At 42.7% G+C, this 12,605-nt stretch overlaps 1 protein-coding gene across 1 annotated transcript in view; it reads left to right on the top strand.

Annotated features, from left to right (window-relative positions):
- Window positions 1-180: 180 nt before the first annotated feature.
- The window catches only part of LOC125481535 (zinc finger protein 462-like), a gene marked incomplete at both ends in the record, with an annotated part of 13,713 nt that continues 1,288 nt past the window's right edge, over window positions 181-12,605 (top strand). Inside the window, 4 exons of the mRNA XM_048593232.1 lie at window positions 181-292; window positions 2,991-3,196; window positions 5,774-5,820; window positions 6,199-6,363. Of these exons, the coding sequence (XP_048449189.1) occupies window positions 181-292; window positions 2,991-3,196; window positions 5,774-5,820; window positions 6,199-6,363 (530 nt within the window). The remainder of the gene's footprint in view (window positions 293-2,990; window positions 3,197-5,773; window positions 5,821-6,198; window positions 6,364-12,605) is intronic.

The following is a 12,605-nucleotide window of genomic DNA, read 5'->3' as shown; positions in this document are numbered from 1 at the left end:
TAACAGGTGAAATGGTTCTAAGAACAAAGAGCAAATAAAGATGTTTCCTAAACTCAGGCAGAGGCTGTGCAGAGCATATCTTGAGAGGAGCTGGATTTGAAAGAGATGGCACGGTGGGAAAACTTCAAGTTGGATGATCATAATCAAAACTGTCTCTTCTGGGTTATGTGAAAATTGTAGGAAGATATTGGGAAATGAAAAGACTGGCAGAGGACGCAGATATGGAGAGGACTATGAACCAAGGACCTGTTTTGAGCAGAGCACATATGATGATTTTCTATGGGCATTGCTGGTAAGGCCAGTATTTCCTGTCTATCCCCATTTGCCCTTGAAGATGATAATGAGCCACCACCTTGAGCTGCTATATGTATACCCTGAAGAAGTTCCAGATGTTGACCCAGCCACAGGGAGGGAGCAATGATTTAGTTCCAGATCAGAGTGATGTGTTGCTTGGTGGGGAACTTACAGGTGCTGTATCTCCTGCTGTGTCCTTCTAGGTGGTAGAGGTCACAGGTTTGGAAGGTGCTGTCAAAGAAGTGTTGGCAGGTTGCTGCAACACATCTTTCTTGTGTGTAATGCACCCAACTGCCACTGTACTGGTGTTGGAGAGAGTGAATGTTTAAAAGTTGTGGATTGAGTGACAATTAAGCAGGCTGCTTTACTCTAGATTGAGTTGTATTGCACTCTACCAACCAAATCAAAATTATTGCATTGCAATGCTGACTTCTACCTTACTGATCGTAGACAGTCTTTTGGGAATCGGGAGGGAAGTTACTCATCACAGAATGTTCTTTCTATAATAGCTTTTGCAGCTATAATATTCATGTGGATGGTCCAGTTAAGTTTCTCATCAATAGTAACCCCTCAATGTTGTTATCGGAAGATTCAGCAACAGAAATGCAGTTGAACATGAACAGGGAGATAGGTTAAATTCTCTCTCATTGGTGATTTCCTGAAACTGTGTGTTACAGAACTTATTTGCTATTTGTCATCCCAAGCTTGAATGTTTTCCAGGTCTTGCTAATATGGACTGTAACTACTTGAGTATCCTAAGAGTCATAAATGGTGCTGAACACTGCAATGATCATTGAGCATTTCTCTTTCTGACTTTGATAGGCGGAAGTTCATTAATGAAGCAGCTGATGGTTGGGCCAGGAAGCCCCGCAGAGAAGTCTAGGGACTGGGAACAAATGGCTTTCAACAATCGCAGCCCTGTTTCTTTGTGCTCAGTATTGCTGAATAGACGTGCCAGTTCACTATGCTGTGCAAGCTGCTGCTTGTAAGAAAGGTTGCTGCCCTAATCCTCTTCAGTGTAGGGAAGTACAGGTCCTGTCTGGTGTAGTGTGGTTGAGGAAGAATTCACAGTTGCTACCAATAAAGCCATAGATCATCACGATGAATGGGGTGGCATAGTGGTTCAGTGGTTCGCGCTATTGCTTCACAGTGCTAGGGACCCATGTTCAGTTCCACCCTTGGGTGACTGTGTGGAGTTTGCACATTCTCCCCGTGCCTACTTGGGTTTCCTCTGGGTTCTTTGGTTTCCTTATTTCTTATTTCCAAAGATGTGCAGGTTAAGTGGATTGGCAATGCTGAATTGCCCATAGTGTCCAGGGATCTGCAAGCTAGGTGGATTAGCCTTGGTAAATGCAGGGTTACAGGGATAGGGTAGGGGGGTGGGACTGTGTGGAATGTTCTTCAGAGTGGACTAGTTGAGCCAAATGGCCTGTTTCATGCTGTAGGGATTCTATTAAAATCTACTGATTTAAGTAGAATAATCTCTCTCAAGTCAACAAAATATAGGATGTAATGTTCCCTTCTCTTTTCTAAGCTTGAGCCTGAGTGTGGTCAGTGGTGAAGGTAAATTTTTTGTCGAGTGGGGTGCAGGATGATTTTTTTTTTCCAGAAGCCACTCTCTTGCCCAGTAATCCATACCTCCAATTGCCAATATCTGGGGAAATCAAAAGTCCCCAAATCTTTTTTATTTTCTATTTATTAATTCATGGGATGAGGGCGTTGCTGCTAGGCAGCATTTATTGCCCATCCCAAATTGCCCAGAGGGCAGTTATGAGTCAACTACACTGCTGTGCATCTGGAATCACATGTAGGCCAGACCAGGTAAGGATGGCAGATTTCCTTCCCTAAAGGATATTAATGAGCTAGATGGGTTTTTCCAACAATTGACAATGGATTTATGGACATCGTTAAATTCTTAATTCCAGATATTTATTGAATTCAAATTCCACCATCTGCCATGGTTGGATTCGAATCTGGGTCCCCAGAACATTATCTGGATCTCTGGATTAACAGTCCAGCGATAATACCACTCGGCCATAGGTTGCCATGGTTTTCCAGTTAAGCAAGTAGTCGCCTTCCTTGCTCACTGGAGAGGTAGGTGATCAGTTGGGGGCAAGTTGAGGCTCTTGAACTGACATTAATTGCCCACTTAAGGGTTTTAATTGCTGGAGAACTGAAACATGCCCATGGACTTTCTCATCCAGCACTTAACTGCAGAACTGGGAAGAAAGGGCTAATTTTCTCAACAGAACAAATGCATGCGATTATTTTCCCTCATCACCTCCAGGGAGGGGAAATTGCACCCGTGCTTTAGTGCATGTTATCAGCATAACTTATGTTTATCATAGCAATTAGTTATTTTTACTGAGACTTTGTAGAGGCCCAAATGTCTATTCTTTGAGGTCCTAGGTTGCTTTGCCCACTCCTCAGTTTTAGACCCATATACAACAGATATGACTCTGAACAGTGGAGTGTTTTTCCTCTTGCTTCATATTGACCCAGATTTACAAGAGCTCTTTGATGTCATGTGGTCAATTGCTGCCTTGATGTCAAGGGTAGTCACTTTTGCCTGATTTGAGAAGTTTTTGTCTACAATAGGAGCGTTAAACTGCAAATTTTAGATATTTTAAGAGTGCAGTATAAAACATCCCTCTTAGTTATTTGCTGGAAAATTAATGCCATTTTAAACACTTAAGACAACAGGAAATGAGGTGTTGAGCGGAGATCATACTTCCCAGGTGAAAGAAACGTACTTGGACAGTACGGTGAAGCACAGTGCTGCAGTGGAAGGATATCGTTGTGGGCAATGTGCACGGCTTTTTAAAGCTCTGGCAGGACTTCGTAACCATGAAAAGATTCACTTAACATCCAAAACATGCCATCATCCTGTTACGAAGAGCAGGTAATGCTGATTTATTTACTCAAATGTGATTTGTTTATGTTCCCAATGCATGTTGGCAAATGATGTTTCACTTCAATTAATTGTGTTAATGCTACATTCCTTACACATTGGAAATATAGTCCACTTTGATCATTTCTGAATAAATGATAATTCTGATAATTTCTGAAAATGAGACTTTCGCACATAGATCTGACTGCACTTAACCACTTCTACTCTTAGTCCTAAATTTAAACCTAAATATAAACTCCTAAAGCTTCAGGACTCTATCACTATACCAGTTTGTTTATCCTCAATTAGTTATTTTCTACAGCCTGCCTATGTACCTGGCATCGCATCAGCAGTCAAATAAAGAATTTCAGTGCGGGTGTATTGGCAGGTACATGGGCCATGTGTTCTCATGACGAGCTAATCAAATCAAACAGGAATGTTTAGTTGTTCATAATAGGCAGAGTACAGAGCATACGTGACCAAAACAAAATGTCTTACAGTTAGTTGTAACTTTGTAAATGGGCATAGTTGCTGAATAATCCTGAGTATGCCAATAGCTGCACTGACAACTGACTTAAGAAAACACGTGACCTCAATGTGGTACATTTTCAGTTTATGAAAACAGCATGCATTCATATGCAAGAACTCATTGTCTACAAATGGAATAAATACATTCAAACCTTGTATCCTTATTTGAATTGCCTAGGAGCTTGGGAAGCTTATGGTTCCACGAATATCTTAAAAACATTCAGTCCCTCCACCGCCAACACCGAAAAACAGAAGTGGGTGCCAGGTACAAAATGTGCTTCAAACGTCACCATTAGGCAAAACCTTCCAAACCCACAACCACTGCCTTTTGAGGATAGGGGCAGCAGATACATGGGAACGCCACCACTTGCAAGTTCCCCTTCAAGCCACTCACTATCCTGACTTGAAACCATATCACTATCCCTGAGTGTCACCGGATCAAAACCCATACCCATGAATGAATTTATTTTTTAAAAGAAGTTACTTGTTGCTTGCTTCACGGTAACAAATTGGCCAGAGTTGTATTTTGAAATTTGGCTTCCTTGCATTTGTCCTGATGACTGCAACTGCAAGACAAGAAGCCTTGGTAAAATGTTTCTGGCTGTCTGTCTCTTCTCTTCCTGTCCCCTGCCCAGTCTTCAGCAATATTAAAGTTTTGTACCACCAAGTGACTTCATATATGAATTTGAAGGGAGCAATTTGTTTGCAACATCTAAAAGTGCAAAATTTTAAATCTTTCTGCATGCTGTCAAGTTGTGAAAATGAACTAAAACAGATTAAAATACTTGGAAGGTCTTGCAATAATATGAACATATAAATTAGGAGCAGAATTAGGCCACTTAACCCCTTGAACCTGCTCCACCATTCAGTAAGATCACAGCTGATCTAATTACATCAGATTCCTGCCCATTCCTGATAACCTTTTACCCCCTTGCTAAGAACTCATCCAACTCCACCTTTAAAAAAAATTTAAAAGACTGCTTCCACCACCTTTTTGAGAAAGACTTCCAAAGACTTAGAACCTTCTGTGAGAAAAAGATTTTTTTTTTTAAATCTCTGGTTTAGACGGGCAATCCCTATTTTGAAATGGTGACCCTTAGTTTGTGATTCCTCCACAGTAGGAAACAATCTTTCCACATGCATCCCGTCAAGACCCCTCCAAGATATTTATTTCAATCAAGTCATATCTTGCTTTTCTTAATCTCCATTGGATACCATGATGTGGAGATGCCAGTGTTGGACTGGGGTGGACACAATTGATACAACCACCATCTAACCTTGCCTTATAAGACAAACCGATTTTATTCCAGGGTTTGTTCTGGTTAACATGTTTGGAATTACATCCAATGAATTCACACCCTTCCTAAAAGGGTGGCACGATGGCTCAATAGTTAGCACTGTTACCTCACAGTGCCAGGTACCTAGGTTCAGTTCCACCCTCGGGCGACTGTGTGTGGAGTTTGCACATTCTCCCTGTGTCTGCATGGGTTTCCACTGGTGCTCCAGTTTCCTCCCACAGTCCAAAGCTGTGCGGGTTAGGTGGATTGGCCGTGCTGAATTGCCCGTAGTGTCCAGGAATGTGTAAATTAGGTGGATTAGCTATGGGAAATGTAGGATTACAGAAAGGGTAGGGGAATGGGTGGGATGCTCTTCAGAGGTGGTGTGGACTTGTTGGGCTGAATGGCCTGTTTTCTGGAGGGATTGTATGATTCTATGAAATAAGGAGACCAATACTACACACACTACTCCAGATATGGTTTCATCAATGCTCTGAATAACTGAAATATAACTTCCCTAACTTTGTATTCAATTCCTCTTGCAACAAATGATAACATTCTATTAGCTTTCCAAATTATTTGCTGTATCTGCATACTAACCTGTTTTTATTCATGCACTGGGACATCCAGGCCCCTTTGCATCTTAGAACTCAGCAACCTCTTCTATTTAGATAATATATTGCTTTTTTAAAAATCAATTTGAAGGGTCAAGAACAGCATGGTAAAAGAGGGGCCTTGGATTATGTGTAAAAAGCTAACCCTTTCTTCCTTTTACCCAAATTAGAAAAAGAAAGAGCGGCTTGAAAAATGACATCCAGATTACTAGCTCAGGTATTTTGACTTCTTGCTTAGGATTGTCGTCAAATCTTAGCTTTCATTAAGCTTGGCTAATTTTAAAGACCGTTTAGAGCAGTTCTGACTGAGCAAAGTTACTAAACTAAACTGCTTCCAAGAGTATTACTACACAGAATTACCTGCAATAATTGTGTTATTGATACAATAAATACTTGGATTTTTCATGTGAGTTATGTTTTTAGGCCGCAGTAACATTATATAGTAGGTAAACACTTGAAAATTCAGTTTTATTGAAGTTAGAGAAAGGAGCATTCACTTTTATCAGATTAATTGTATGAGAAAATATTATTGTGAATAAAGTGACGCATAATTGTGTTAAAAGTTGAATGTAGTTTTTCTATATGAATGTTGCAGAAGGTGGAAATTATAGATGCCCGAGGTGTTCGTACTCCACCCCAGTAATTGAACAGTTAAGATCTCATTCACTCAAAGTACATGGAAGATTTCTTATGCCAAAACTGCGTGCAGCGGTTTCAGATGCTGAAAAAGCTGGAGAATACATGTACCAAGCGTTAAATGGTAGGACTGCACTTTCTTCTTGCTCGCCACCCTCCATCCCACTCAAGGCACTCCCACACACTTCCCCATCGCCTCTGATTCTCACTCTTCCCACCTGCTCTGATCCTCTTTGCCTTCCCCACCCCCAATCCTCACGTCACTAACTCTGCTCCCCCGCACCCCCATGCATCTTGACCCTCCACTGCTGAACCCCATTTCAAAAATATACAAGCCTTAACATGTACATGCCTATTGCTATATTTGCATAAGATGTTACACATGCATTCCATGTGATGACAACATGTATTAGGTGTTTACTAGAACTTTGTGGGAAGGTAGGGAAGAGATTTCTGGGCCCCTTGCTGAGATGTTGGATCACTGACAACCACTGGTAAGATGGCGGAAGACTGGAGGTTGGCTAATGTGGTGCTGTTATTTAATGAAGGCTGTAAGGGAAAACCAGAGAACTGTAGACTGGTGAGCCTTATGTCAGTGGTGAGTAGGTTCGTTGGAAGGGATTCTGATGGGCAGGATTTACATGCGTTTAGAAAGGCAATGACTGATTAGTTTTTTTTTTAATAAGTGACAAAGAAGATTGAAAGCCGAGCGGCAGACATTGTATGGACTTGAGTAAAGCATTCAAAGGTTCTGCATGGTAGACTGGTTAATAACGTTAGATCATATGGGATCCAGGGAGAGCTAGCCAAATGGATATAAAATTGGCTTGAAGATAGGAGAAATAGGATGGTGGTAGAGGGTTGCTTTTGGGACTGGAGGCCTATGATCACAAGGATTGGTGCTGGGTCTGCTGCTTTTTGTCACTTCTTTAAACGATTTGCATGTGAATAGGAGGTATGGTTAGTAAATTTGCAGGTAACACTAAAATACGTGGTGTAATGAATAGGGAAGAAGAGTATCTCGGAGTACAACAAGACCTTGATCACATGGGCCAATGGGCAAAGAAGTGGCAGATGGCACTTTAATTTAGATAAACATGTGGTTTTGCATTTTCGTAAGGCAAACCAGGCAGGATGTGTATGGTCAATGGCAAGATCTTGGGGTGTGCTGCCAGAGAGACCTAGAGGTGCAGGTGCATAGTTCCATGAAAGTGGAGTTGCAGGAAGACAGGGTGGTGAAGAAGGTAGTTAGTTGGTCAGAACATCGAGTATCCAAGTTGTGAGATCATGTTGCTGCTGTGCAGGACATTGGTTAGGCCACTTTTAGAATACTGCATACAATTCTGGTCATCCTTCATTAGGAAAGATGTTGTTAAACTTGAGAGGGTGTCGAAAGATTTGCAAGGATGTTCCAAGATTGGAGGATTTGAGCTATGGAGAGAGGCTGATTGGCTAGGGCCTTTTTGGCCCTGGAGCATTGGAGGCTGATCGGTGACATTGTAGAGGTTTATAAAATCATGAGGGGCATGGATAGGGTGAGTAGCCAGGATCTCTTCCCTAGGGTCAGGGAGTCCAAAACTAGAGAGCATGGGTTTAAGGTGAGAGGGGAAAGATTTTAAAAAGGACCTGAGGGGTAACTTTTTCACGCAGAAGTAATGCATAAATGGAACAAGCTGTTAGAGGAAGTGGTGGAGGCTGGTACAGTTACAACCTTTAAAAGGCATCTGGTTGGGTATAAGAATAGGAATGGTTTAGGGATATGAGACTACGTCAGATTGAGATGTCTGGTTGGCGTAGACGAGTTGGACCAAAGGGTTTGTTTCCATGTTGTAGAACTCTATGACTCTCTATATACAATAACGTCACAGTGAATATCAGGAAAACTTAGCTTGTGAAACTAATGGATAATGAGTTCACATACAACCCCATATGAAGTAATCTGTTTTTGTATGTTAGTAGATTATATTTGTTTCTTCTATTTTAATAGCATTAATTTTTTTTTTCTTGTGATACAGCTTGTCTCTGCCCCATGCACTTTTCTATTCTGTTGTATGTTTAGACAGTTAAATAATTGACAAAATTGTGCAAATAAAAGGCCAAATGTCTCTAACCATTATCATTAGATTCCCCAATGTAGTTAGCTCTCTGCTTCTAATAACTTTCCAGTAAGAGTGTTTTAATATAAATAAATGAATAGTGGACTTGATTAATCTGTGCAGGAGAGGATTTAAAACATGCCAGTTCCAAATCTGTGTCTCCCTTACTCACCACTTCGTATAGGCTAATGTATCAGAAATAATCACTGCTCAGTTACTGTTGCTGAAGAGCATTTATCTACAAAATATGTAGCCTAAATACAATGAGCACAAACAAAGATTCTTGAAGCAAGAAGCTTGATGGATTGAAGATAATGTGGTATACCTTGAATTCTTCCATCAGTCTTAAGTACCCAAAAAGAGCAAATCAATATCTGTTGTGAACAATATAGCTAACCAAGACACTAAACTGATTCTAGCTATATAGGAGAAGTTAAATTTAAGGCATGAATTGACTAAAAGGAACATGTAATTAAAATATTTAGATTTATTGTAGTTCCATACATAGAATCCCTACAATGTGGAAGCTGGCCATTCGGCCCATTGAGTTTTCTCCAACCCTCTGAAAAGCATCCTACCCAGACCCAACCCCACCCCCTTACCTTATTCCCTGCAATCCTGCATTTGCCATGATTAATCGTCTAATCTACCCATCCCTGGGCAGTATGGGCATTTTAACAATCCTCCTAACCTGCACATCCTTGGAATGTGAGAGGAAACCAGAGCTCCCAGAGAAAACCCACACAGACATGGGGTGAACGTGCAAACTCCACACTGGGTCCCTGGTGCTGTGAGGCAGCAGTGCCACCATGCTGCCCTGCTGAATATACATTCAGCATAAGTATTCACCAGTGAGGGGGACCTTTTGTAGCTTGTGAGGACAGCGTGAAACAGGCTGATATGCTCGAGCAGGTTGATATTAGGAAGGAGGATGTGCAAGAAACTTTGAAGAACATGAGGATAGATAAATCCCCTGGGCTGGACGGGATTTACCTAAGGTTGCTCATGGGAAGCAAGGGAAGAGATTGCAGCGCCTTTGGTGACGATCCTTGTGTCCTCGCTGTCCACTAGAGTAGTACCAGATGACTGGAGGGTGGCAAATGTTATTCCCTTGTTCAAGAAAGGGAAAGAGATAATCCTGGGAATTACAGACCAATCAGTCTGTCTTCTGTGGTGGGCAAATTATTGGAAAGGATTCTGAGAGATAGTATTTATGATTATTTGGAAAAGCACAATTTGATTAGAAATAGTCAGCATGGCTTTGTGAGGGGCAGGTCATGCCTCACAAGCATTATTGAATTCTTTGAGGATGTGACAAAACACATTGAAGGTAGAGCAGTGGATGTAGTGTATATGGATTTTAGCAAGGCATTTGATAAGATTCCCCATGGTAGGCTCATTCAGAAAGTAAGGAGGCATGGGATTCAGGGAAATTTGGCTGTCTGGATACTGAATTGGCTGTCCAATAGAAGACAGAGGGTGGTAGTAGATGGAAAGTATTCAGCTTGGAGCTCAGTGACTAGTGGTGTTTCTCAGGGATCTGTTCTGGGACCTCTGCTCTTCGTGATCTTTATAAATGACTTGGATGAGGAAGTGGAAGGGTGGGTTAGTAAGTTTGCCGATGACACACAGGTTGGTGGAGTTGTGGACAGCGTGGAGGGCTGTTGTAGGTTGCAACGGGACATTGACAGAATGCAGAGCTGGGCAAAGAAGTGGCAGGTGGAATTCAACCCAGAAAAGCATGAAGTGATTAATTTTGGAAGGTCAAATTTGAATGCAGAATACAGGGTTAATGGCAGGATTCTCGGCAGTGTGGAGGAACAGAGGGTCCACGTCCATTGATCCCTCAAAGTTGCTACCCAAGTTGATAGGGTTGTTAAGAAGGCGTATGGTGTGTTGGCTTTCGTTGGCAGGGGGATTGAGTTGAAGAGCCGCAAGGTTATGCTGCAGCTCTATAAAACCCTGGTTAGAGCACACTTGGAATATTGTGTTCTGTTCTGGTCGCCTCATTATAGGAAGGATGTGGAGGCTTTGGAGAGGGTGCAGAGGAGATTTACCAGGATGCTGCCTGGAATGGAGGGCAGGCCTTATGAGGAAAGGTTGAGGGAGCTCGGGCTTTTTTCATTGGAGCAAAGAAGGATGACAGGTGACTTGATAGAGGTAGACAAGATGATGAGAAGCATAGATATATGCCAGGAATTACTCACTCCTAGCCTCTGACCTGCCCTTATCGTCACCATATGTATATGGTGAGTGGATAGTTAGAGACTTCTTCCCAGGGTGGAAATGACTATCACGAGGAGCATAATTTTAAGGTGATTGGAGGTAGGTTCTTTACACAGAGTGGTGGGCGCGTGGAATGCACTGCCAGCGTTGGCAGTAGAGTTAGATACGTTAGGGACATTTAAGTGACTCTTGGATAGGCACGTGGATGATAGTAAAGTGAAGGGTATGCAGGTTAGTTTTGATCTTTTGAGTAGGATAATAGGTTGACACAACATTGTGGGCTGAAGGGCCTGTACTGTGCTGGACTGTTCTATGTTCTACAGGTCTAAAACGAGTAATGGGTTATGGAGGAAAGAACCTAAAGAATCTGTTATCTTTTCAGGCTACCCCAAAACTTTAGTAAGCTACTTTTGAAGTAAAGTCTCTTTTTTTCTATTCACTTTGGTACGTGGGTGTCACTGGCTGGCCAGCATTTTATTCTTGTGCCTAGTTGTCCTTGAGAAGGTGGTGATGCGCTACCTTCTTCAACTGCTGCAGTCCATAAGCTGTAAGTAGACCCCAAATGCTGTTTAGGGGGTAATTCCAGAATTTTGACCCAGCGAAGGAACGGCAATATATTTCCAAGTTAGGATGGTGAGTGGCTTGGAGGGAACTTTGAGGTGGTTGTTTTTCATGTATCTGCTGTCCTTGACCTTCTACATAAAAGTAGTCATGGATTTGAGGGGTGCTGTCTAAGAATTTTTGAAATCTAAGGATTTCTACCCTGCATCTTGAAGATGATACTGCTGCTACTGAGCGTCGGTGGTGGAGGAAATGGATGCTTGTGGATATGGTACCAATCAAGCAGACTCCTTTACCCTTGAAGATGTCAAGCTGCTTTGAGTGTTGTTAGAGCTGCATCCATCCAGGCAAGTGGGAAGTTTTCCATCATGCTCCTGACTTGCGCATTGCAGTTGATGGACAACTTTGGGGAGTCAGGAGGTGAATTACTCACTCCTAGCCTCTGACCTGCCCTTATCGTCACCATATGTATATGGTGAGTTCAGTTGAGCTTGTGTTCAATTCTAACCCCCAAGATGTTGATAGTGGAGGATTAAGTGGTGGTAACACCTCGACTGTCAAGGGGCAGTGATTAGATTGTCTGTCTCTTTTTGGACATGATCATTACCTGACATTTGTGTGGTACGAATGATACTTGCCACTTATCAGCCTGAAATAACTGTATGGAGGCTGGTATCCTGTCACCAAGTCACTCTTTATCCGCACGTGCACAGTACGTGGACTTTGACCAGCTATCTCAGAGCCTGTCCCTCAAGTGAGGAAAGTTTCTGAGACCCCTGTTTATATTGATCAACCAGGACTCCCTGATTGGCCCAGGTTAACAGCCCCAATAAGCAAACTCATGGCCAAAGAGATCCATCTGGCCAATCTCGTTCCAATCACTACATTCCTAAGCTTCGGTACAGTCATGGGAGCTGAGGCACCTTTGATCGCCTTCACTTGAAGTGGTTCGCGACTGGGAGGTGTTGTCGTTTGTCACGAACTGAGCGTAGGTGCTCCACAAAGCCGCCTCCAAGCCTCTGCTTGGTTTCCCCAATGTAGCGGAGGCCACATCGGGAACAGCAGATACAATATACCACATTAGCAGATGTGCAAGTGAACATCTGTTTAATGTAGAAGGTTTTCTTGGGGCCTGGGTTCGAGGTGATGGGGGGAGGCGTAGGGGCACGTATAGTACTTCCTGCAGTTGCAGGGAAAAGTGCCAGGGATGGTGGGGCTAGTGGGAAGTGGAGCGGACGAGGGACCAGATACGCTCGGTTTGTGACAAACGACAACACCTCCCAGTTGCGAACCACTTCAAATCCCCCTGCCACTCCTTGGACGACATGTCCATCCTGGGCCGCCTCCAGTGTCACAACGATGCCATCCAAAGGCTGGAGGAACAGCACCTCATATTCCACTTGGGAACCCTACAGCCCAGTGGTCTCAATGTGGACTTCATAAGCTTCAAAATCTCCCCACCCCCTCATCCCGCCTCCTTGAC

The sequence above is a fragment of the Rhincodon typus genome, unplaced genomic scaffold (genome assembly GCF_021869965.1).
Source record: "Rhincodon typus isolate 14 unplaced genomic scaffold, sRhiTyp1.1 hic_rhity00002534, whole genome shotgun sequence".
In the NCBI taxonomy this organism is placed as follows: Eukaryota; Metazoa; Chordata; class Chondrichthyes; order Orectolobiformes; family Rhincodontidae; genus Rhincodon; species Rhincodon typus.
This window is presented reverse-complemented; position numbering and strand designations above follow the sequence as displayed.